Source organism: Heterodontus francisci, chromosome 16, assembly GCF_036365525.1.
Source record: "Heterodontus francisci isolate sHetFra1 chromosome 16, sHetFra1.hap1, whole genome shotgun sequence".
Classification (NCBI taxonomy): domain Eukaryota; kingdom Metazoa; phylum Chordata; class Chondrichthyes; order Heterodontiformes; family Heterodontidae; genus Heterodontus; species Heterodontus francisci.
The window spans coordinates 76,832,473-76,858,894 of record NC_090386.1 but is presented as its reverse complement, the minus strand read 5'-3'; the positions used below and the strand labels follow the sequence as shown (position 1 = coordinate 76,858,894).

Here is a 26,422-nt window from a genome sequence, read left to right as displayed (position 1 = left end):
TTTTTTTTAGTAAGACCTTGGTTAAGACACAAATGGAGTATTGAGTACTGCCTTAGGTAACCCTTTATAGGATAAAAACAAAAATAGAAAAGGTACATTTGCTAGGATGTTAGACAGATATTTGAAAAGTTGGGCTTTTTTCACTGGAGGCAAGAGGTTAAAGAATGACCTGATAGACTTGATTTATGAAGTGTTACATAGAATAAATTGGTGACAGTAACAAGTGACTAATAGTCATGCATGAAAAAGCAATGTTAATGCAAATGCTTCTAAAGGCTGCAAAATAACCTACTTTGTAGCTACATATCGCAGCTGTTCCTCTGAACTAATGTCCATCTCAGGTATATCTTGCTCGTCTGAAGAGGACTCCTGGTCATCTTTCTTTGAATTCTCTAGTTTGTGCTTCCTCCTTCGACGTCTTTTCTTTTTGGCTGAAGTGTTACTTACAGTGTTATCAATTTCTGTGCCATTAAATGGACCTGTTGTATTCTGATTCCCAATGAATTCAGGACTAGCCAAATCGGTTTCCTTTGTAAAATAAAGTCCTTCAACTGGAATCGGTGATGTTGTTAAATGTGTGGGAACGATGCCCTATGAAAAAAAAATAAAACCATGAGTAAAACTGGTGCCTTGAAGTTTAAAGTTCAGTTGTCACATCAGTAATGCTTCCTTTTTATTTATGAAGGAGTTTGTAACAGTAATGGAGAAAATGGGACTCAGGATAAACATCCAGGGTCTGATGGAATTCCTCGCCAGGTAGTAAAAGAAAGTGAAAAAATTGCAGAAGTATTAGTCAAAAAACTTTAAAGGTTTTTTCATTCGTAAATTCTGTTACTGGCTTGGAAATTTGTTCAGAGTACGCCTGGGTGGGGGGGGGGGGGGGGTGCTGAGAGGGGTTAGCACCGCAGCCTCGCAGCTCCAGTGACCCGGGTTCAATTCTGGGTACTGCCTGTGTGGAGTTTGCAAGTTCTCAGTGTGTCTGTGTGGGTTTTCTCCGGGTGCTCCGGTTTCCTCCCACAAGCCAAAAGACTTGCAGGTTGGTAGGTAAATTGGCTATTATAAATTCCCCTGGTATAGGGAGGTGGTATGGAAATATAGGGACAGGTGGGGATGTGGTAGGAACATGGGATTAGTGTAGGATTAGTCTTCATGGGTGGTTGATGGTTGGCACAGACACGGTGGGCAGAAGGGAGGCGAGAAGGGAGGCGAGAAGGGAGGCGAGAAGGGAGGCGAGAAGGGAGGCGAGAAGGGAGGCGAGAAGGGAGGCGAGAAGGGAGGCGAGAAGGGAGGCGAGAAGGGAGGCGAGAAGGGAGGCGAGAAGGGAGGCGAGAAGGGAGGCGAGAAGGGAGGCGAGAAGGGAGGCGAGAAGGGAGGCGAGAAGGGAGGCGAGAAGGGAGGCGAGAAGGGAGGCGAGAAGGGAGGCGAGAAGGGAGGCGAGAAGGGAGGCGAGAAGGGAGGCGAGAAGGGAGGCGAGAAGGGAGGCGAGAAGGGAGGCGAGAAGGGAGGCGAGAAGGGAGGCGAGAAGGGAGGCGAGAAGGGAGGCGAGAAGGGAGGCGAGAAGGGAGGCGAGAAGGGAGGCGAGAAGGGAGGCGAGAAGGGAGGCGAGAAGGGAGGCGAGAAGGGAGGCGAGAAGGGAGGCGAGAAGGGAGGCGAGAAGGGAGGCGAGAAGGGAGGCGAGAAGGGAGGCGAGAAGGGAGGCGAGAAGGGAGGCGAGAAGGGAGGCGAGAAGGGAGGCGAGAAGGGAGGCGAGAAGGGAGGCGAGAAGGGAGGCGAGAAGGGAGGCGAGAAGGGAGGCGAGAAGGGAGGCGAGAAGGGAGGCGAGAAGGGAGGCGAGAAGGGAGGCGAGAAGGGAGGCGAGAAGGGAGGCGAGAAGGGAGGCGAGAAGGGAGGCGAGAAGGGAGGCGAGAAGGGAGGCGAGAAGGGAGGCGAGAAGGGAGGCGAGAAGGGAGGCGAGAAGGGAGGCGAGAAGGGAGGCGAGAAGGGAGGCGAGAAGGGAGGCGAGAAGGGAGGCGAGAAGGGAGGCGAGAAGGGAGGCGAGAAGGGAGGCGAGAAGGGAGGCGAGAAGGGAGGCGAGAAGGGAGGCGAGAAGGGAGGCGAGAAGGGAGGCGAGAAGGGAGGCGAGAAGGGAGGCGAGAAGGGAGGCGAGAAGGGAGGCGAGAAGGGAGGCGAGAAGGGAGGCGAGAAGGGAGGCGAGAAGGGAGGCGAGAAGGGAGGCGAGAAGGGAGGCGAGAAGGGAGGCGAGAAGGGAGGCGAGAAGGGAGGCGAGAAGGGAGGCGAGAAGGGAGGCGAGAAGGGAGGCGAGAAGGGAGGCGAGAAGGGAGGCGAGAAGGGAGGCGAGAAGGGAGGCGAGAAGGGAGGCGAGAAGGGAGGCGAGAAGGGAGGCGAGAAGGGAGGCGAGAAGGGAGGCGAGAAGGGAGGCGAGAAGGGAGGCGAGAAGGGAGGCGAGAAGGGAGGCGAGAAGGGAGGCGAGAAGGGAGGCGAGAAGGGAGGCGAGAAGGGAGGCGAGAAGGGAGGCGAGAAGGGAGGCGAGAAGGGAGGCGAGAAGGGAGGCGAGAAGGGAGGCGAGAAGGGAGGCGAGAAGGGAGGCGAGAAGGGAGGCGAGAAGGGAGGCGAGAAGGGAGGCGAGAAGGGAGGCGAGAAGGGAGGCGGGCCTCAATGCTGGTGATGTTGGCTGTTTCCAGGATTTCATTGTTTGTGATGTGGTCCTGCCAGCAGATCTTGAGGATGCTGCGGAGGCAGCGCTGATTGAAGCGCTCTAGAAGGCGTACATGACGGCAGTATAGGATCCATGACTTGGTGCCATTCAGAAGGGTGGTGAAGGCTATGGCTTTGTACACTGAGTTTGGTCTGTGCTCTGAGGCCCCTTTAAGAGTGTACCATTTAGCTTGTATTGCCTCTCAAATTCCGATCAAAATGAAACTCTTTACACTTCTGTCTGCTCACTTCACCAATCTATACAGAACATGCGTGTGTAGTATATCGACTTCCAAAAGGTTCCACACACTAAATTGTTAGCAAAAATAAGAGCACACAGAATTAGATGTAGCCTTTTTACTTGATTTGGAAATTGGCTGGGTGGTAGCAGACAGAGTGGGTACAAAGGGTTTGCACTTTGATTGGCAGGTGGTGATCAGTGGCGTTCCTTAAGGATCTGTTCTGCATCCTCGACCTCAATTATATTGCTTAATGACTTGGAGGAAGGGAGAGAGTTTTAGATTGAAGTTTGTAGATGACATTAAGTTAGAAGGGACAATAAATACTGCTTATGGAAGCAGAAAGCTGTAAAGGAACAGACAGATGATGTGATTTGGCAACATTTTGGCAACTGGAGTTCAATGTGGTCAAGTGTGAGGTTGCCTACTTTGAATCGAAGAAAGAAAGATAAATCAGTACTTTCTAAAGGGAAAGAAACTAGGAACTGTAAAGTAGAAGAAATATTTGGGAGTGCAAGTACACAAATTAAAAGCCAATAGACAGGTACAAAAAAACAAAATCAAAAAACACTAACAATGTTATATCAAGGGGGAGGAAGGTATGTTTAAGTTTTATATAGCCTTGGTCAGACCCGACCCACCACCCCCACCACATCCAGAACGTTGCGTTCAGTTTTGGGCACTGCACTTCAGGAGGAATACAATGGCCTTGGAGGTACTGCAGTGCATTCACCAGAACAATACCAGGGCGTAGAGGGTTAAATTATGAGGATACGTCCATAAACTTGGCTTGTATTCTCGATTTTAGAAGATTGAGTGGTTATCTGATCAAACTGTTAGGATTTAATAAAGTGAAGACAGAGAAACTATTTTCTCTGGTGGGGGGGTCAAAAAATAAGGGCCCATTTTAAAATTAGAGCTGTGCCATTCAGGAGCAACATCAGGCAGTACTTACTCCACACAAAGCTTAGCAGAAATTGGGAACTCTCTTTCCCCAATTGACTGTGGATGCTCGGAGAATTAGAGATTTCAATACAGATAGCTAAATTTTGTTAGGTAAAGGCATTAAGAAATATGGAACAGCAGGTGAACAGCCATGACATAACTAAATGGGGGAGCAGGCTCAAGGGAGCGAATTCTAAACTTCTATTCCTAAAATCTGCACCAAGGAGCAAGAGGGAACAGGCCTGCAGAGCAAGTCCTCAAATTCCCCAGTGAGAAATGAATACATTCAACTACCATTTTATTCTTGAGCATGTTGTTGGCATTGGCGCTAACATAATTTGACTTTGATTTTCATGTTATTTTTCCTGAATTTGGGCTAAAAGATAAAACCAACTGCAAATCAAATCGCTCAATGACAATTGTTGACAAAATTGACAAGGCCCAACTGCCCAAACTCCCTTCATGTAGGACCCTTACATCCATCAATGAAAGTCTTAATTGCATTAGTTTGTTGTGAACCCATGTCAAAAGTATGAAAGGCCAAAGTCTAAACTGCAGCAAAAGTCACCTAATTTATTTCTAAATCAGTAGAATACCTCATTTTTCTCAGTTTCTTCCACAAAAAAAGCCTCCCCGTTGTGTCCAAGTTTCATCTGCAGCTCTACTGGTTCGCCATTGATTTCAATGTCAACCTGAAGTAAACAAAAACATTGTACATAGCCAGCACTCCATTGTTTCACTACTCCAGTTAATAGTCTTGTCTGGCAAAAGGAATATCTGCATTCAAAGTCATGTGCTTCAAAAATCAACTGCTTTGTGCATTTTAGTTCAAAGGATATTTGAGTGCAAGGAATCATGTGCGTGTTTCAATATAGGAGACAACCAATTAAAAATTAATTCCGTCACAGGACAATTCTTTTTCAATGGTTTACAATCTCATTATATTCATAAATGTTACAGCAGAAGAGCACAAATAGGAGCTATTCCTCAGATTTGCCAACAAATGTATGAGATCCACCAGCTCATGTTCAAAGGTATATCTCACTGCAAGACTGCAACCTACTTACTGGGCTGGACAAGAATATTGCAAAATATTTGTTTCCAGAATGGAGCATTTGTAGCTATAAAATGAAAATTGGAAAGTTATACACATCAGTGTTCATGTGGATGAATTACTGTCTACCTACACTGAATCTTGATTTACGCTTGGTATGTGGTCAAAGTTCACCTGAAATGGAATAATGTCACAAATTTGTGTTGTTTTCAACAAAACTAATTCAGAATAACCTCATGTCAGTTGTTCCCTCATTAACTCAACTATGTTCCAAACCTCATATCCTCCCCTCAGATCACAAAACCCATATCTACAACTATTAAACACAAATTTTTGACAAAAGAAATGCTTCACAAAACACTAAACATGCAAAGCGATGATTTAAAGAAAACTTTAAGCACTTAGAGCTTTAAGATTCTGAACATTTTCTGCTACACAAAAAGATTCAATCCTCATCAGATGAAAAACGAATGGCAAAAATCAAGGCATACTCAAGAAAGATTCTACCATGATAGAACTACATCAACTAAGATGACTAGCTTCCAGCAAATTCCAAGTGCATACTGTTAGTCTAGAACCTTCCACCATCTGCATAAGTATTCACAAAAGAGTATTTTTTCCATTCGAAGTGTTTCGAACATGAATTGCGTACATATGACTATAATTAGTGTTGTCAGCTGATAATTTTCTTTTAAACTCTGGAAATGTGAAACAGAAAACAGTATTTTGAGAGCATTAGATCAAGAACTGGGGCCTGTTAACAGGCTGTTTAGTTCAATAAATGGTGCTGATATAAAAGAACTTACCACCTTCTCTTTTGATCGCAATACACCAAGTTTGCCAAAACGGACATGAAAAGGTGAACAATGGTATGAGCCATCCGGCTGCCTCACTACAATGACATCGATACATCCTGTCAAGGTAGCTGGATTGAGCCCTTTGTACAGCTCCTTTACTGTGACAAACACCTGCTCAGCCAACTGCCCAACATAATTCATGGTTTGGGACTGCAATAAAAGAAAATTAGGAATATAACAGAATTCTCTGAACAGCACACTCTACAATTTTGGTCAATGAATTAAATGGTACATTAATAGGTCTCAATTCAATAATTCTGAATATTCAAATTATACTCTAATCTGTGGAGTAAAACATAATCCTTCCTGCATAAGTGAACATTAAAATGTCTTTGAATTTTGTAGGTATTTAGCATGCTTCATCATTTTCTTTGGCCTTTTAACAGATTTACTATAAAAAAAAACTATTGTATTAGAAACTTTAGAGAAGGCCATTTATCTGAGATCGACCTTTCTTCAACTTACTTGCTCCTGCCTTCAACCAATCACAAATTAGCCAAAAATGAGTCAAATTTGAGATCATAAAATCACAAATTTCAGCCCATCATGCTTGCGCCAATATTAATTCTGCAATCAACTTTAATCCCATTTCCTTGATAATTTTTTTTCCTTTCAAGCGTTTATTTAATTCCATCTTACTTGTGATTAGCTCTGCTTACATAGCCACTTGCAATATTTTCATAACCCTTGGCATGAAAAAAAAAATTGCCTCACTTTATACTTTTAGTTCCAATCAATTTTTTTAAACTCATAATTGATTCACCAACTAGTGGAAACAATCATTCACTGTTTACATTTTCAGAAATGAGAACTTTCTAGATACCCCCCTTAGATTTATCTGCTTGTGTAAATATAGACCTTTCAAACTGCTCATCTTAATATCTCCTCGTCCTGGTATTATTCCAGGAAATCTATGTTGCACCTGACCACATTCTTTCTATAGAAAGGTGCTCAATACTGCACACAGAATTCAAACCAACATCTTGCACAGATGAATCTTTATTACTGCGTTTCTGTTTCCACTGCCTCTAGTTATCTACTATGTATTAAATTCACCTGGGGGGAGGGGACTCAAGTACCTGCATAAATGTTACTCACATAGGTAGCACTGCGATGGGTACTTTAATGGAAAAGGGATAAACAACAGGTGTGCTTTTATAATTAGTGCACATTACAGAGATTTGACCAAAGGGTTCCCGGGTTTGCTTTCAGAAAATAAATCTTGCCATTTTTCTTCTCAGCAACTGAAGTTTCTATTATCCAAAATACAAGTTCTTTTAAAATCTAAAATATTACATATTCCATAGTAAAATTTCAACATTGATCCAAGGAATTTATAATATATTTTAATGCATTCAGTAAGATTTTCAGTTGAAGGACTCAGCCTCACCCAAAAGCATAGACACAGGTTTTTTTTTTTAACAGTTTTGTCCAGAACAGTGATGTCATCATCTATAACAAACTTATTTCTAGCTTATGCTAGATACATCAGTTTGCTGTCCAGTTGGTGTAAAAAAAATTTAAACTCAAACACTCTATTCAGACTATGTGTTACAAATAAATATACGAAAAGACCATCAGGACCATTAACCTTGCTCCATCCTGTTAAAGGTACAGCCTCTCACACTGTCCACCAATGCCTAGCAAGACCACCAAGTAGCGGACAAAGTGAAAAAAGTCAATTCAGCAATAGCTCTAGGAGATTCTTCCTGGGACTCTCCAAGCAAGTTTCAGGAGAGTTAAACTAAGATTGGTTAATCTAAACATGCCTTTAATATTTTTGAACTCTCAGTTAAGAAAGCTGCTGTCCACATGTAGTCCAAAACAAGCTCAGCAGTAGGTTGTCACTTTGCCATACCAATACATATCCTTTGCATCCAATAAAGAACTACTTAAACAATTCTCTTTCAAGTCTTCAAATGACTGTTTGCTACTTCATGTGCTATTACTGCAGAATTCCCCTTTACTGTATTACAAGCCAGTTACATTTTTCAGTCTCTATGATTCATCACAATATGTTCTTTAAAATGACCTATGATCCAGCAATTATCCAGTCAAATAAGCTGAATCTTTCTCTTTGGCCTCCTTATCTCGAGACAATGGGTAAGCACCTGGAGGTGGTCAGTGGTGTGTGGAGCAGCGCCTGGAGTGGCTATAAAGGCCAATTCTAGAGTGACCGGCTCTTCCACAGGTGCTGCAGAAAAATTTGTTTGTCGGGGCTGTTACACAGTTGGCTCTCCCCTTGCGCTTTTGTCTTTTTTCCTGCCAACTGCCAAGTCTCCTCAACTCGCCACACTTTAGTCCTGCCTTTATGGCTGCCTGCCAGCTCTGGCGAACGCTGGCAACTGACTCCCACGACTTGTGATCAATGTCACAGGACTTCATGTCACGTTTGCAGATGTCTTTAAAGCAGAGACATGGACGGCCGGTAGGTCTGATACCAGTGGCGAGCTCGCTGTACAATGTGTCTATGGGGATCCTGCCATCTTCCATGCGGCTCACATGGCCAAGCCATCTCAAGCGCCGCTGACTCAGTAGTGTGTATAAGCTGGGGATGTTGGCTGCCTCGAGGTCTTCTGTGCTGGAGATACGGTCCTGCCACCTGATGCCAAGTATTCTCCGGAGGCAGTGAAGATGGAATGAATTGAGACGTCGCTCTTGGCTGACATACGTTGTCCAGGCCTCGCTGCCATAGAGCAGGGTACTGAGGACACAGGCTTGATACACTCGGACTTTTGTGTTCTGTCAGTGTACCATTTTCCCACACTCTTGGCCAGTCTGGACATAGCAGTAGAAGCCTTTCCCATGCGCTTGTTGATTTCTGCATCTAGAGACAGGTTACTGGTGATAGTTGAGCCTCGGTAGGTGAACTCTTGAACCACTTCCAGAGCGTGGTCGCCAATGTTGATGGATGGAGCATTTCTGACGTCCTGCCCCATGATGGTCGTTTTCTTGAGGCTGATGGTTAGGTCAAATTCATTGCAGGCAGCTGCAAACCTGTCGATGAGACTCTGCAGACACTCTTCAGTGCGAGATGTTAAAGCAGCATAGTCAGCAAAGAGGAGTTCCCTGATGAGGACTTTCCATACTTTGGACTTCACTCTTAGACGGGCAAGGTTGACCAACCTGCCACCTGATCTTGTGTGGAGGAAAATTCCTTCTTCTGAAGACTTGAACACATGTGAAAGCAGCAGGGCGAAGAAAATCCCAAAAAGTGTGGGTGCGAGAACACAGCCCTGTTTCACGCCACTCAGGATCGGAAAGGGGTCTGATGAGGTGCCGCCATGTTGAATTGTGCCGCCATGTTGAATTGTGCCTTTCATATTGTCATGGAATGAGGTGATGATACTTAGCAGCTTTGGTGGACATCCAATCTTTTCTAGTAGTCTGAAGAGACCACGTCTGCTGACTAGGTCAAAGGCTTTGGTGAGATCAATGAAAGCAATGTAGAGGGGCATCTGTTGTTCGTGGCATTTCTCCTGTATGTGACGAAGGGAGAACAGCATGTTAACGGTTGATCTCTCTGCACGAAAGCCACACTGTGCCTCAGGGTAGACGCGCTCGGCCAGCTTCTGGAGCCTGTTTAGAGCGACTCAAGCGAAGACTTTCCTCACTATGCTGAGCAGGGAGATTCCACGGTAGTTGTTGTAAGCTGAATAACTGGTGCAAAATCACTGCCTTGCAAACCAAAGCCATAAATATGTACTGATTAAAAAGGTAAAGCTTAGAAAACTCTTTATATTTAAGCTTCACATCTCACCTGTGCAATATTCTAACTAGTTGCCTCTTCGCTATGGTATACACAGACTGAAAACCTCTCTGCCCTAGCCTTCAGAAATCCCACTGGTTCCCTAAAGGAGGAGGATTTTCAAACAATTTCAAGCTTGGTAGGAAAAAGGATAGAAAAAAGGAGTGCCACAATTGTACTTGAACAGTAAATTAAGCATGTAGGTCAAGAATTTCCTGTGGGGAACGACCCAGAAGTTAAACCCAAGAACATGCCCAATCTGCTGATGCCGATTCTGTCCATATCAAGTTACATTCAAACTTCCTGCCAATCTCACTTGAATAAGTCCAAACATAAAACAGGCGGAAACCTGTGTAATTGTCCAGCACAATTCAAATGCAAATGAAAGAAAATTTATGAGGTCTCAGAGTGTTATGTTGGAGAATTAGTCAATGAGAGCAGAGAGAGCAAGCCTGAAGGGAAACGGTGCGAGAGGCCAACAGATAAAAGTGGGATAAAAGCAAAATACTGCGGATGCTGGAAATCTGAAACAAAAACAAGAAATGCTGGATTCACTCAGCAGGTCTGGCAGCATCTGTGGAAAGAGAAGCAGAGTTAACGTTTCGGGTCAGTGACCCTTCTTCGGAACTGACAAATATTAGAAAAGTCACAGATTATAAACAAGTGAGGTGGGGGTTGGGCAAGAGATAACAAAGGAGAAGGTGCAGATTGGACCAGGCCACATAGCTGACCAAAAGGTCACGGAGCAAAGGCAAACAATATGTTAATGGTGTGTTGAAAGACAAAGCATTAGTACAGATTAGGTGTGAATATACTGAATATTGAACATCAGCAAGTGCAAACCTGAAGAAAAACAACCTGAAAAAAACAGTGGGTAAGCAAACTGAACAAACTAAGATGAAATGAAATAAATGCAAAAAAAGATTGTAAAAAATGTAAAAAGGAATGCAAAAAAAAAAGAATAACTAAAAATGACTAAAAATGAAAGTAAAGTGGGGGGCTGTCATGCTCTGAAATTATTGAACTCAATGTTCAGTCCGGCAGGCTGTAGTGTGCCTAATCGGTAGATGAGATGCTGTTCCTCGAGCTTGCGTTGATGTTCACTGGAACACTGCAGCAATCCCAGGACAGAGATGTGAGCATGAGAGCAGGGGGGAGCGTTGAAATGGCAAGCAACCGGAAGCTCAGGGTCCTGCTTGCGGACTGAGCGGAGATGTTCCGCAAAGCGGTCACCCAGTCTGCGCTTGGTAAAAGATAAAAGTGGGAGAACTGGCAGCTGAGAGAGAAGGGAGCTGGTGACAGCAAGTCAGAATGCAAGCTGAACACAGAACAGAGAAATATATTCAAAAATGATGGTCACTGCCATGTACATAGCAGATTGGTGGGCAGCAGTTAAATGTTAGTTTCTTAGCTTTTCCACCCCCCCCCCCCACAGTTGTTAGCAATTCACTTGATTGTAGTTTCTATTGTATTTTAGATTGACAAATGCCAGGAGCAAGATTTCAGTTACTAGCCAAAAAGATTATGGAAACTACAGAAGAGAACTGAAAGAGTTGTTGGGAAAACAGAGATTACATGCCCTATCTTTGTTCCTTGCCACACTCAAGTATCTCAAGTGGGACAAGGTGATCATGGACCTTTCAGTGAACTTGGAAAATATAGACCAGCTCTTTCAATTGTTGCACAAACTCAAAACAACTGCAAGCCTAATCTGGATTTTTAACTTTGCATTCCAAAAATGCACACACCACCAGGGAGATTGCTAAGAGCGGGGACAAGGTGGCAACCATTGCACTTCCGCACCACTGCATCCATAATGAAGGCCAAAATGGGTAATATGAGGAGTCAGAGGGTAGGGATGGAGTGTCCAGAGCCAGGTGAGTACCTGTCCACTTGCTATTTCTCCAGGGTGGGAACCCAGACTTTCTACCCTACTTTGCAGAGGAGATGGGGTCGCAGGGGGTGGAAGAGAGGAGGAAGAAAAGGGGCCTAGGTTGGGGCAGTTTCAGGAGATGGTGGAGGAAGGGGACTCTGACTTTGTTGTGCAACTTGTATCCACTGTCCAGCCAGTTGGAGGTTGATGGAAAACCAGAGCTGCATATCTCTGCTCTCTTTCTTGGTGAGTATTTCCAGCATTTTCTGTTATTTCAGGAAGAAAGCCTGATTATATTTTTGCAAACTGATTCAGACTATTAAATACAAAAAGGTTATTGAACATTTTCCACTCCTTCTTTTCACTCAATTGTCAAAAGCATATTTCATCAGTGTTCTTCCTTTTCCTTTTTAAATTTTCTATTTATCAATACGACCAACCATGGAGTAAGCCAATTTCACAGGTTGGCATGTATAACTTGCCACACAGAATTCATTGCTGCTTAAATGTGAGTGCTTAAAATGTTCTTACACAGAGAGGAAAAGAACACAAGGCAAAGAGTGGAAGACAACACAATTTAAGACAGTTTCCTACATCTTCCAGTGGCCACGCACCTGAATATTTCTTGTTTGCAGTCAAGTAATTAACAGAATGAGAAAGGGGACAGAAACTTTTTCACAAAGGGCAAGATGATAAAATATAAAATGATTTTGACATTTTAAGTAACTGGATCAGATTGCCATATCAAAGATTGCTATAGTTGAGGGATGACTGTGAATGTCTGATTGTAGATGGCAGCATTCTGTGTTGCATTCACAAGTCCAAATGGCCAACTGAACAAATGAAATGTCAGCAGTCTTAACGAAAAATTGAGATGAAATTTACAATGTTGCGTTTCACACAAAAACATCCACACACAAAAACATCCAAAGGTAACGTACAGAAGAGCATTGACATCAAGCTTTCATGTAAGTGTTAAGACAGACGACCAAAGGCTTTGTTGAAGAGATGGGTTTTGAGGATCTTAAAGACAGAGAGAGAAGCACAAAGTCAAAAGTGTTTTGGGGCAAAGTTTCAGGGAAATGCAGCTGCAAGTCTATACATGTATACAACATTCAAATAGAAGGAGGAAAACCCAGAGATAAACCGTTCTGAGAGATCACAGTATTGAAACAGCTGGGTCAGATTGCACTCACCTAGTTCCATTCTTATCTAGTCGTAGCCAGGAAATCAACTGCAATGGCTTCCCTTCCCTCTCCCACACCGTTACCTCGGGCGCTCCCTAAGGATCTATCCTTGGCTCTGTTCTATCTCATCTATATGCTGCTCCTCAGCGATATCATCCAAAAACATAGCATTGGCTGACAACACCCATCTCTATTTCACCACCACCACTCTTGATTCCTCCACTGTCTCTAAACTATCAGACTGCTTATCCAACATCCAGGACTAGGTGAACAGAAAATTCCTCCAATTAAATATTGCTAAGACTAAAGCCATTGTCTCGGGTCCCCACGACAAACTCCTTGCCCTATCTAGTGATTCCATTCTTCTGCCTTGCAACTGTCTGAGGCTGAACCAGACTGATTGCAACCTTGGTGTCATATTTAACCGAGATGAGCTTCCAACCACCTATCTGTGCCATCACAAAAGTCGTCTATTTCCACCTCCATAATATCCAACTCCGCCCCTGCCTCAGCTCATCTACTGCCGAAACTCATCCATACCTTTGATCCCGATAGACTGGACACAACCCTGGCCAGCCTCCCACATTCTACTCTCTGTAAACTTGTCATCCAAAACTCTGATCCACGACCAAATCCCTCCATAGCCTTGCCCCGCCCAAACTCCATAATCTCCTCCAGCCCCACAATCCTCCGAGACATCTGCAATCCTCTAATTCTGGCATTTTGAGCATCCCCAATTTTAACTGCTCCATCATGGATGGCTGTGCCTTCAGCTGCCCAGGCTAGAAGTGCTGGAATTCCTGACTTAAACCTCTCTGCCGCCATCTCATTTTCCTCCTTTAAGACACGCCTTAAAATCTACCTCTTAGACCAATCTTTTGGCCATCTGATCTAACATCTTATGTGGCTCATGTCAAATTTTGCTTTATAATGCTCTTGTGAAGCACTTTGGGATGCTTTATGTTAAAGGCGCGATAGTAATACAAGCTGTTAATATAGCTCCTTCTGTTGTATAAAAGTTTGGTTATGCATTGTTACCATCAGGTGGAGTTGTCGAAAAGCTCCCCTCTTGTCCCTCTCCTGCTGTGACCGCAACTTGGCATTTCTTTTAAATAGTGGATGTGCTTAATCCTTTTAGGTGCCATGATCATAAGAGAACCAATCGGACAGGTTTTCTTGAGTTTAAACAATGAACAAGTTTATTGTACTTAAAACCAAAACCCGATCCAAGTACGGATAATTACACGCACACGCAGAGGTTAGAGTGAAGAAGGATAGAATGGTTGAATTAGAGTCCAGAACAAACAAAAGAATATACAGTCTGTGGAGTCTGGTAATTAAGTGGTCTTCCGGCTGATCTCGTAGACCTGAAGTTTCTGGCTGGTGGGGGAGGAGGGGAGGAGGACAGACCCACATAGTTCCTGCACTGGGTAAAACTCAGATGCTTGTCTGATGTATCCAAAAGAAACGCCAAGTTTTCACACAGATGGAGAGACTGTCAGATGATTGTTCCAGTGGATCTCATTAAAGTGTAAAAGAATACAAGTCTAAGAATTCCAATCCCTTTCAGATCTCATTGTTTCAGTGCTTACTCTGAGATTCATCTCTACTAGTGTTAATGTTCTAAGATGGTTTGACCATCTTGCTAATGAGGCAGATACCAGGTTGCTCACTCAAACTGTTCAAGCCATTGTTCTGGATAAGGACTATTCAGACATGCGTCTCCACCTCGATACCTTGGAATATGAGGTATTTCAATCCAAATTGCAGTGGCCATCTTAGCTTAGTTTTGTTTTAAAAGTTGAATTTAGGTTTCCAACCGATAAATTAAAAATCATTCGGCATAGCATGTTCATGACAGTATATTTTTGTCTGCCTGAACATGCAATACTGTACATACTATAGTATGACTCCATGGTATTTTATTCATTGGGATTGGAATTAAAATTTTAGATCATGCATTATACCCCATTTTTGGTATTTAGACTAGTATGCTGTCGCTGCTATAATTTAAAAGATGAAAAAAGGCTTGCATTATTTATATAGTGCCTTTCATGACCACAGAATGTGGCAAAGCACTTTGAAATACTTTTAAAGCATAGTCACTGTTGTAATGTAGGAAACGTGGCAGCCATTTTGTGCAAAGCAAGCTCCCACAAACAGCAACATGGTAATGACCAGATAATGTTTTTTAGTGATCTTTGTTTGGAATAAACATTGTCCAGGACACCAGGGGTAACTCCCTTGCTGCTCTTCAAAATAGTTCCGTGGGACCTTTTGCATCCTGAGAGGGCAAACAGAGCCTCAGTTTAACATCACATCCAAATCATGGCACCTCCGACATTGCAGCACTCCCTCAGTACTAACTGGAGTGTCAGCCTAGATTTTAGTGCTCAAGTCCTGGAGTTGGACTTTAACTCAACCTTCTGACTCAGAGGCAACGGTGCAGAAGGCTGAGCCACGGCTTACACTAATGGTGGCTATGTCCTCTGTTACCTCGGCTCTAAACTCTGGAATTCCTTTCCCAAACCTCTATCTCAAATAAGGGCCCTTACATTTGGTTAATTTAATAATAAACTAGGAAACAATTCTTTAGGCAGATTCATCCTGACCACCTTGATACTGTGAACAGCTTCAAAATTTCCAAGGTCATCTAAAGCTTCTCATATGGCCAAAAAATATTGTGCATGAACAGTTCAACGAAAAACTTTACTTTCTTGGTTCTGAGACTTACTGGAATTACACGTTTAAAAACGTCTATATTTGCTTCACAGCATTTCCAGGAACAATGGCAAGCTCCTGATTTCAGTTATTTATTCAGGTCAAAAAGGACCTTTATCATTACTGTAATGTCCCAGTACAATTGCAGTGCTTACAATTTTAAACTCACAGAAGATCACAAAGGCTAGAGATCAATATTAATTATTTTTTATTTATTTAGAGATACAGCACTGAAACAGGCCCTTCGGCCCACCGAGTCTGTGCCGACCATCAACCACCCATTTATACTAACCCTACACTAATCCCATATTCCTACCAACATCCCCACCTGTCCCTATATTCCCCTAACACCTACCTATACTACGGGCAATTTATAACGGCCAATTTACCTACCAACCTGCTAGTCTTTGGCTGTGGGAGGAAACCGGAGCACCCAGCGAAAACCCACGCAGTCACAGGGAGAACTTGCAAACTCCGCACAGACAGTACCCAGAATTGAACCCGGGTCGCTGGAACTGTGAGGCTGCGGTGCTAACCACTATGCCACTGTGGATTTTGTTTTATGCCTAATGTTAAAGTGAACTATGACATACACCATTCTCAGTTCATGTCTTAAGCTCATGGCATAAACAATGTATTGCGTTTGGATGATGCATTTGATATTGATCTGACCAAAGGTAAGGAGCCCACCTTGCTCATTTTCAAAACATCTCACTTTTCCCTCATCAATTAAATTCTGAAATCACAGCTTCTGTACGGTTCATCCAGTAAGTAGCTGAGTCACATAAATCAATAAGGTTCCATATTAATAACTTGCACTTATACTATGCCTTTAACATAATAAAACGCCCCAAGGTGCTTCGCAGGTACATTATAAAGCAAAATTTGACAGCCACATAATGTGATATTAGGGCAGATGAACAAAAGCTTGGTCAAAAAGATAGTATTATGAGGAGGAAAGAGGCAGGTAGAAAGATGGAAAGGTTTAGGTAAGTAATTCCAAAGCTTAGGGCTGTGGCAGCTGAAGGCACAGCCACCAACAGTGGATCAATTAACATCAGGGGTGTCAAGAGGCCAGACTTAGCAGAGCACAGATACCATGAAGGGTTGTGGGGCTGGAGGAATCTACCAGAGATAGGGAGGGGGCAAGGCCTTGGAGGGATTTGAAGACAAGGGTGAGAATTTGAAAATCAAGGTGTTGCTTAATTGGGAACCCAGGTAGGTTAGGAAGCAAAGGGTGGTGGATGAACGGGACTTGGTGCGAGTATGGTCACGGGCAAAGTTTTGGATGACTTCAAGTTTATGGATCCTAAAATGTGGCAGGCCTCCAAGCAGTGTGCTTATGGATCCTAAAATGTGGCAGGCCTCCAAGCAGTGTGCTGGAGTTGATAAGTCTAGATGTAATAAAGGCATGGATGAGGGTTTCAGCAAATGAGTTGAGGCAGGGGCGGCATCAGGCAACGTTATGGAGGTGGAAATAAGCGGTCTCATTGATGACGCAGATATATGGTCAAAAGCTTAAGACATGAACTGAGAATGGTGTTATGTCATAGTTCACTTTAACATTAGGCATAAAATATAAACACAAAGAATGCTTCAATAATTTCTATTCTTTTATAAGCGACGCATCCCTACTCTATACCTAAAAAAAAAAATCCCAGAGATTGAATTTAAAAGGGAAGGATTCTAGCTCAAAATCCATTTTAATAATTTTGATCTTTAGTTTGTGTGATCTTGAGTTTAAAATTGTAAACACTGCAATTGTACTGGGACATTACAGTAATAAGGTCCTTTTTGACCTGAATAAATAACTGAAATCAGGAGCTTGCAATTGTTCCTGGAAACACTGTGAAGCAAATAGGACATCGAGGTTGCAAAGGTCACAGACCTGAACCATTAACTCTGTCACTCTCCAGATGCTGCCAGACCTGCGTATTTCCAACGCTCTCTTTTTATTTCAGATTTCCAGCATCCACAGCATTTTGCTTTTATTTGTTGCAAACAGTCTGTTTCAGCTTCAGACAGTTGCCAAGAAGAGAGATTGAGTCTCTAGCTGGGGAAAGGAGTTTGGGGAAAGGGCTGAAGACGATAGCAGACATTTCCTACAATTAAATATAGGGAAGACCAAAGAAAATGGCTTTGGTCTTCCTCACATTTAATCAGCGGAAATTTCTGCTCATCCAGTATTGGATGTCAGACAAGCAGTCTGATAATTTAGTGACAGTTGAGAGAGTTGAGGGAGACAGTGGTGAGAGCGCGCTTGGGACCATCTGCATACAAGTGAGAAGAGACTCTGCATTCTCGGATGATGTCGCCAAGGGGCAGCATATGAATGAGAAATAAGAGGGGGCCAACGATAGATCCTTGGGGAACACCAGAGGTAATGGTGACAGCGGGAAGAGAAGCCATTGCAGCTGATTCTCTGGCTACAATTCAATAGGTAAAAATGGAACCAGGCAAGTGTAGTCCCACCCAGCTGGACAACAATAGAGACAGAGTGGGGGAGGATGGTGCATTTGATCTGGTCAAAGGCTGCAGACAGGTCGGGAAGTTCACCATTGTCAGTCACATAGGATGTCATTTGTGACTTAGATAAGGGGCATTTTGGTACTGTGCTGAGGTGGACACCTGATTGAGTGATTCAACATGAGGTTCCGAGCAAGATGGGCATGGATTTAGGAGGCTACAACACATTCGAGGACTTGAGAGGGAAGGGAGGTTGGAGATGGGGCAGTAGTTTACAAGGAAGATGAGGTCAAGGTTTTTTGTCCAGGAGAGGGGACAGTACCTGAAGAGCGAGAGATTGAGAGAAACAATAATATCAGCTAACATGGGAACCAGGAAGAAAAGTTGGATGGTCAGCAATTTACTGGGAATAGGGTCAAGGGAGCAAGAGGTGGATCCTATGGACTAGATGCGCTCGGAGAGGGCATGAGGGGAGATAGGACAGAAACTTAGACAATACAAGCTCGGGGCGAGGGGAAGGGGGAGCATTAGAGGAACTTTTGTCCAGTGGACTTGGGGAAGGAAGACAGCTGATTGGATGGACTCAATCTTAGTGACAAAAACATCTATGAGCTCATCATGCATTCTTGTGGGAGGTGAAGGCGGAGGTGGTGAGAAAGGGGCTTAAGATGATGGTTTGCAAGAGAGAAAAACTGTGGGTTATCTTTGCTTACAGGGTGATCCCAGGCTCAATTCCTACTCACTGCTGTTCCAGGTAATCTCAGCTGCTGTGACAATGGGGACACGCTTGGCTCAAGCGAATTAAATTAAGGAATGCAAAATTAGACTAGGTTCCTGCTCCTCACCACTATCTAATGGTCCCTGCTGGAACAACGTGTAGAATATCCGGGTGAGGATAACTATCAGATGAGAACTGGAGAAAATTAGCGTAAAGATAAAAAAGTGAGGTGCGGACAGACTTTATTCAGATAAGGCTACCATAAAAAGGGTTAGATCTTTCAGTATCGAATTTTGCTTTATTTTACTTTCTCCAGGTATAAAATATTTTCCTACAGAAATAGTTTTAAAATGTTCCTTTAAATGCTGAGTGAAAAGATCAAATGACCCTGTAAAATTCTGGCATTTTAAGATCATAGAATTAGATAAAAGTGACCTGGACTACATTACAATATACAATACACAAAATATTGGTCAAAGCAAATGAATTCAGCTCCTTGCAAGATACCTAAAATTTTGACTTACCCAAATGGAAGGCGGCAATGGCACAAGATGATTATTTTTTGCCTCTGAAGAGAACTGATGTTGAGGAAACTGGTTAACAGAAGTGCGACTTTTTTCTACAGACATTACTTGCAGTTACTGAACACAACCGGGAACTCAGCATTTTCTGATACAAGGATCATGCTGCTTCAAAGTCACCTACTATTTCTACCACCAAAACACTGAACTCCAGAACAAACTCCATCTACTATATCCTGTGCAGCACCATCCAGCAACCACACCAGGGCTAGAGATGCCACAATGTTGGCAACTAACCTTCCATGACTGACAGCACACAGGAAGCACATTTCCACCCCCCCCCCCCCCGCCAAAAACAGGCTCCTCTTTAAACACGCATGCAAATCAGGTTTAATGCACACTTTCAAAGTGAACAGATTTGCTAGGGCAACATTTCGTGATTAGTATAGATTCTGTACATTGTCTGATGTTCTCAGATAGCTGATTTAAAGTAGGGTTGTAGCAATTAACTCTGTACAATATTGCTATATTTTCTAAGCATGGTTAGCAATAGCTGTCCATTCCCTAGTGCACCGTAAAATGACAGTTAAAATGTGTGACTGGCATCATTCATATACGGACCGGTGCAACAGTTCACCAATTGTCCACTCTAAAGTTTTGCATTTGTTTCAAAAATTAGCTTTGAATACAAATGCAGTAGTATGCACTTTTCAGACAGTGGTGATAAAAAAAGGCTTCAAAATCAGTTTTAATGACGGCTATTTTGTACACAGTGCTAGGACATCAGAACTGGTCTGTTACTAACAATTTGTTTTCCCTATATAGTTTATATTCAGGATTTTTACAAATATACATTGAAAGGGAAACCCCAGCCCAAGTAGCTGTAATTTTAAAGATTGCGTAATGAGTCAGTTACAGTATAGATCGAATTCTATCATAATAGCAATACATTTTAAATAGAAACTGTAACTTGACTTTAAACCAGTAAAAAGGTGGGCGGGGGGGCAGATGAAAAATAGTGTACGTCTGAAGATATGAGATAAGAGTAAAAATCAGATCAAAGAAAGGAATAAGTGAAACATAAATGGTCAGGGAACAAGATGAATAATAAAATGCCCGTAAAGCAACGTGCACAGCACCTGAAACCAAACAGGGGAACTGTAGCAAGAAGCCAGATGTAGTAGGGATAACAGAAGAACAGGGCTGTAAACATAGAAAATAGGAGCAGGAATAGGTCATTCGGCCCTTCGAGCCTGCTCCGTCATTCATTATGATCATGGCTGATCATCCAACTCATCAACCTGTTCCCACTTTCGCCCCAGTTCGGAAGTTAAATATGGCACGATATAATGTATTTAGAAAGGATAGGGAGGAAGAAGCTGTTGGGGTAGCTGTACTAATTACAATGACAGTAGACAAAAGGGACATAATCATTAAAATACAACAGAATTCATCTGCCTTGAGACAAAGAATGAGAAGGGATTATCACATTAATAAAGGTATTCAACAGGGTGGGGCTCTTCTAGAGCAGAGAAAGGCTGAAGGGTGACCTGGTAGAGGTCCGAAATAATGTAAAAGTTTGATAAGATAAATGTGGAGAAAATGTTTCCACTTGTGGGGGAGTCCAAAATTAGACATCAAAAACATAAGATAGTCACTAATAAATTCAATACAGACTTCAGGAGATCCTTCTTTACCCGAAGTGTGTTAAGAATGCGGAACGTGCTACTACATGGAGTAGTTGAGGCAAGAAGCAAGATGCATTTAAGGGGCAGGGATCGAGGGGGGAAATAGAAGGATATGCTGATGGGTGATATGAAGGGGTTTGATATGAACGAGTTTGGGAAGAAGCTCGTATGAAGTACAAAATGCCAGTTGGGCCAAATGGCCTATTTCTGTGCTGTAGACTCGATGTAACTCAATGAATGAGTATTCTAGAATTAGGAAAAAGATGAACATTTTCAAACAAAAAGAGCTACTTCAGGCAGCATTTCTTTCAATATAGACATGGTCAGTATTTTTATTTTTAAAATGATACATTTTTAATCTGTATACAAATTGGTTGCCACATTTGCCTATGGAACAACAGTGACAGCACTTCAAAAATTAATTTGCCTCGTCCTGAGGATGTGATCAGACACTAATGCTATTGCAAGATCTTCCTTCTTTCAAATGCAGATTTATTTTTAAATTGTCTTGCTTTTCAATCTTCAGTTATTTTGCTTTTTATTAATAAGAAAATCACTCCCAAACACTTTTCCCCCTTTTTTTTTATTAAAGATTTTGACAGGTTAGAGTAACTGGTATTTTGGAAGAATGCGATCAAATGGGCCACACGGCCATCTTCATCTATATCTACTTTATGGTACTGCCGCTGATACAATAAAAGGAACAGATTTTCAGCTGTGGCTCAGTTGGTAGCACTCTCGTCTCTGAATCACAAGGTCCTGGGTTCAAGTTCCACTCCAGGCTTGAGCACAAAAATCAAGGCTGAGGGAGTGCTGCACTGTCAGAGGTGCTGTCTTTTGAATGAGACGTTAAACCGAGGCCCCATCTGGATGTTCGGGTGAATGTAAAAGATCTCATGACACTATTTCGAAAAGCAGTGTCCTAGTCAACATATTTACACGGAAACTCAGCAACAAAAGACTCAAGAACTGTCTCTCCAGTGCTTGTAACTTGTTCTCCTTGACTATAAGAGTCAAGAAAACCGTGGTCATGGGACAAGGTGTTGCATCTCTGCTCTGATCACTCTTTTTTTTTCCATTCTTTCAGGGGATGTGGGCATTGCTGGCAAGGCCAGCATTTGTTGCCCATCCCTAATAGAGTGGCTTGCTAGGCCATTTCAGAAGGCAGTTAAGAGTCAACCACATTGCTGTGGGTCTGGAGTCACATGCAGGCCAGACCAGGTAAGGACACAGATTGCTTTCCCTAAAGGACATTAGTGAACCAGACAGGTTTTTACGACAATCGATGATGGTAATGATGCCATGAAACAGACTACTTTTCAATTCCAGATTTTTTAAATTATTAATTGAATTTAAATTCCACCTGCTGCCATGGTGGAACTTGAACCTGTGTCCCCATGGCATTAGCCTGGGCCTCTGAAGTATTAGTCCAGTAACATTACCACTGTGCCATCATCTCCCCCATTGGAAAGGGTCATCAAATTCTGCTCCCTTGGGCCCATGATGACAGACAATCTGTTCCCCTAATGCACAGCTCGATACACACATAGGGCAAGCAGCTACCACCTTTGACTGATTTGCAAAATATGCATGGGATGACACCAAGCTGACCCGTAGGACCAAGCTGATGGTTTATCAGGTCTGTGTTCTCAGCACCTTGCTATACGGCTGTGAAATATGGGCGACTTACAGCTACCAGGCAAAGAAACTCAATAATTTCAATCTTTGCTGCCTGCGGTGCGTTATGGGCATATCTTGGCAGGGAAAAAAAAACAAAATCGCAAATGTGGCAGTCCTTGAAAGGCAGAGCTCCCAAGTGCAGTGGCACTAATCAAACAGAGGCGGCTTCAGTGGATTGGTCACATCCACAGGATGAAGACAGTTGTATACCCAAGGATCTTCTGCATGGGGAGGTAGCTGGGGCCAGATGACCAGTTGGGCGCCCAATATTCCACTTCAAATATTGCTTGCAAGCGTGACTTGAAGGCCCCTTAAATGTCAACTATTGCACCTGGGAGTCACTAGCTGGCGAAAGATGGAAATGGCAATACATCCTGTGGACTAGCGTGCACTAGCACGACGACCAGTGGCTACAGCAGCTTGGCAACAGGCACCAACGCCAAAAACATCTCAGCATCACTTGGCAGCTTCATGTGCGGCACTTGTGGCAGAACCTGCCTCTCAAGGATTGGCCTTCACAGTGATCAGAAAAGGTGCACCAAGAAAAGACACCCCTCTAAATGGATTGTTTGCTGCGTGCCCGTCATCTTTCATAAATGGAAGTATGCCAACTAACGCTCCAAGAATACTTCATTGGCTGTAAAGTGCTTTGAGACATCTGGTAGTCATGACAAGTGCTATGTAAATGCAAGTCTTTCATTCTCTTTCAGGTTCAGAAGAGCACAGGGCTGCTACTGTGATGAAGGTGGTCAGGAATGTGGGTAGGGCAAGAACTGCAAACAAGGATCAGGATTGTGAAATCAGTGTTTTTGGGGATTGGGGAGCCAGTAGGTTTCAAAGGTGGAAAGTGAGTGGATTGTGAAGAATATTGATAAAATCCAAGTCTGCAGTTTAGAAAAAAATATGGCAGATTTTAGTAGTACTGGGAACAAAGTACAGACAGAGTTAGACATTATAGACAAAGAAAAAGTCAAGTCCAAACCATACTGTGTCCAATCCACAAATCTTTCAGTTCAGATTGAACTTTACACTTGATTTTATTCTGCTCCCAATAGATGGTGCTGTTCTGCACTATTCCCAAATATGGGTTTGACATGGAAAGTTCATGTAAGCGTGCCACCTGCAAAGGGGCTGGGGTAGGAGGGGGTTAGGTGGAGGAAATGAGAACACTTTCCAATCAGCTATTAATAAAGCAGAGCTGTAAAAGATGCAATTCTGTATACTTTTCATTCAACCGGATATCACGATCCCCGTTTGCAAGAAGGGCATACATAAATCATACCCATTTGTGACACCTTGCTGGTTCTTTCTTCACAATTTGCAACTGATCTTTGCCTGAGGCACCATTTGAAGACTTCAGATAGCAAATAAAACTTAAAATTCAAATTACTGTGGCACTGATGCCACAGTATCTAATTGGATAGCTCTTTCAAAGAGCCAGCACAGGTACGATGAGTTGAATGGCCTCCTCTGGTGCTGTAAGATTCTATGATTTTTTTTTTATTTTAAAATGTTTTACTTTCAATCTTCTTTAATATACTGAAAAATTTAAGATCTCAGTATCTCCTTCTTGCCTTTGTACAGGGCCAACAGAGATACGTTGGCAACTTTCACCACCTTGAAACGAACACCAGGAATATCACCAACAGCATGGCCCTTACGACCAAAACTTCTTCATTTTCCTCAAAGAAATTCAAACAACCATCATTTGGAACAAAAGCTGTGATTTTCTTGCCATTCTTAATGAGCTGGACTCGAACACACTTTCGGATGGATGCTGCAGTTATAATGTAAATTCAGCCTGAATCTGATGTCAGGTTATGAGTTTCCAGCATTTTCTATCTTTGTTTTAGTTTTCTAGCATTTGTATTATTTCAAGGACCCATGCTTTTCTCCTTTTCTGTGATAGTAACACTTCTTTCAGCAAATCCAACCATTACTTGTCTAAATGCTATGGAAACTCCTGCCAATAAACCATTACCAGTAACTGAAGTGCTCTTGCACTTTTGCAACAGCCTTCAAAACTTCAATGCTTTCTGGAGTAAATTCAGACAAGAATACATTTCCTTCCAAGTGAAACACCAATTTACTTGTAATTTTTGCAATTTAGTATATTGTATTCGCTGCACACAATGTGGTCTCAACTTTGGGCAACACAGTGGCGCAGTGGTTAGCACCGCAGCTCCAGCGACCCGGGTTCAGTTCTGGGTACTGCCTGTGCGGAGTTTGCAAGTTCCCCCTGTGACTGCGTGGGTTTCTGCCGGGTGCTCCAGTTTCCTCCCACATCCAAAAGACTTGCAAGTTGATAGGTAAATTGGCCATTGTAAATTGCCCCTAGTGTAGGTAGGTGGTAGGAGAATGGTGGGGATGTGGTAGAGAATATGGGATTAATGTAGTTTAGTTTAGAGCTACAGCACTGAAACAGGCCCTTCGGCCCACCGAGTCTGTGCCGACCATCAACCACCCATTTATACTAACCCTACACTAATTCCATATTCCTACCACATCCCCACCTGTCCCTATATTTCCCCATCACCTACCTATACTAGTGGCAATTTATAATGGCCAATTAACCTATCAACCTATGTAGGATTAGTATAAATGGGTGGTTGTTGGTCGGCACAGACTCGGTGGGCCGAAGGGCCTGTTTCAGTGCTGTATCTCGAAATAAAAAAAAAGAAAAACGCAGACTGGTGACCACTTTGCAGAACACCTCCAATCAATCCGCAAGGGTGACCCCGAGCTTCCTGTTGCTTGCCATTTTAATTCTCCACCTTGCTCCCACTAACTTTTCTGTCCTTGGTCTGCTACAGTGTTCAAATTAAGCTCAACGCAAGCTCAAAGAACAGCACCTCATCTTTCAACTGGGCACTGTAAAGCCTCCTGGACTCAACATCAAGTTCAATAATTTGAGATCATATCCTCTGCCACCAATTTTTACCTTTTTCCATGTTTTTTTTTGCTGGTTCTTTCCCCCGCCATCTCATCCAGACACCTTTAATTTCTTTACTTTTCCCATTACCACTCCCTCTGGCTATGTACCATTAAACCTTGTGTCATTTAATCTTTCCAGCCCTCCCCCCACCTTTCACTTGTTCAAAACTTATATTTCTAACGTTTAACAGTTCTGAATAAAAGTCAGACCTGAAACATTATCTCTTTTTTGCTCCACAAATGCTGCCTGACCTGCTGAGTGTCTCCAGCATTTTCTGTTTTTGTTTCAGATTTCCAGCATCCGCAGTGTTTTGCTTTTGTATTTGGATAAAAATACATCAGAATCTTCTATCTTAACACATGTTGAAGCACAGGTATTCTGTTGTAACATGTGGCTGATGTTTGTAACAATCTTTTTCCAAGTTCTTTTGCCAACACTTAACTGTCCAGGTCATATTAATCCCCATTATTTTATGCAAACAGCCTTTGCAATTTGATTTAGCAAAAGTATCAATGCAACTTGTAACATAAATTCATCTATGTAATGTTCTGTGAAGTATCATTTGAGTGTGTACTATCATCCATTGTCTATTACCTCAGGAGCCTCCTCTCAACAAAGGCAGACAGATGACGAAGTTCTTCATCACCTCCGATGTGACAGCTCAGCCTTTGGCTGACTGAGAATGAGACTATTTGATCAGGATCTCAAATTCAAGGCTCAGACCATAGTTTACTGGGCAGCAGTAATCCCTGTGCTCCGATATGCTTGAGACTTGGACTACCTGCAGCAGGCACCTCAAAGCACTGAAGTACCACCAGAGGCACCTCCGCAAGATCCTCCAAATCCAGTGGCAAAAAAGGTGGTCCAACAGCAGCAGCCTCTCCCAAGCCAACCTGCCGAACATCTGGGCACTAATCACCCAAAACCAATCCCACTGGGCAGAACATGTCGTTGACATGCCTGACACCAGACTCCCAAAGCAACTTGGTCGCAGCAGGAAACTCCTGGGAAGACAGCAGAAACGCTTTAGAGATGTCCTCAAAACATCCCTTAAGAGATCAAACATCCCCGTCAACTCGTGGGAGTCCCAGGTTTA

General features: G+C 43.0%; 1 protein-coding gene across 4 annotated transcripts in view; it reads right to left on the bottom strand.

The window, feature by feature from the left end:
- Positions 1-26,422, bottom strand: part of LOC137378213 (phosphatidate phosphatase LPIN2-like) — a 90,110-nt gene that overhangs the window by 52,113 nt on the left and 11,575 nt on the right. For all 4 annotated transcript variants that reach the window (XM_068048413.1, XM_068048410.1, XM_068048411.1 and 1 more), the window contains 3 exons: positions 5,739-5,939; positions 4,475-4,570; positions 293-591 (listed from right to left, as the gene is read on the bottom strand). In XM_068048413.1, the coding sequence (XP_067904514.1) occupies positions 293-591; positions 4,475-4,570; positions 5,739-5,930 (587 nt within the window). In that variant the 5' untranslated portion in view covers positions 5,931-5,939. The remainder of the gene's footprint in view (positions 1-292; positions 592-4,474; positions 4,571-5,738; positions 5,940-26,422) is intronic.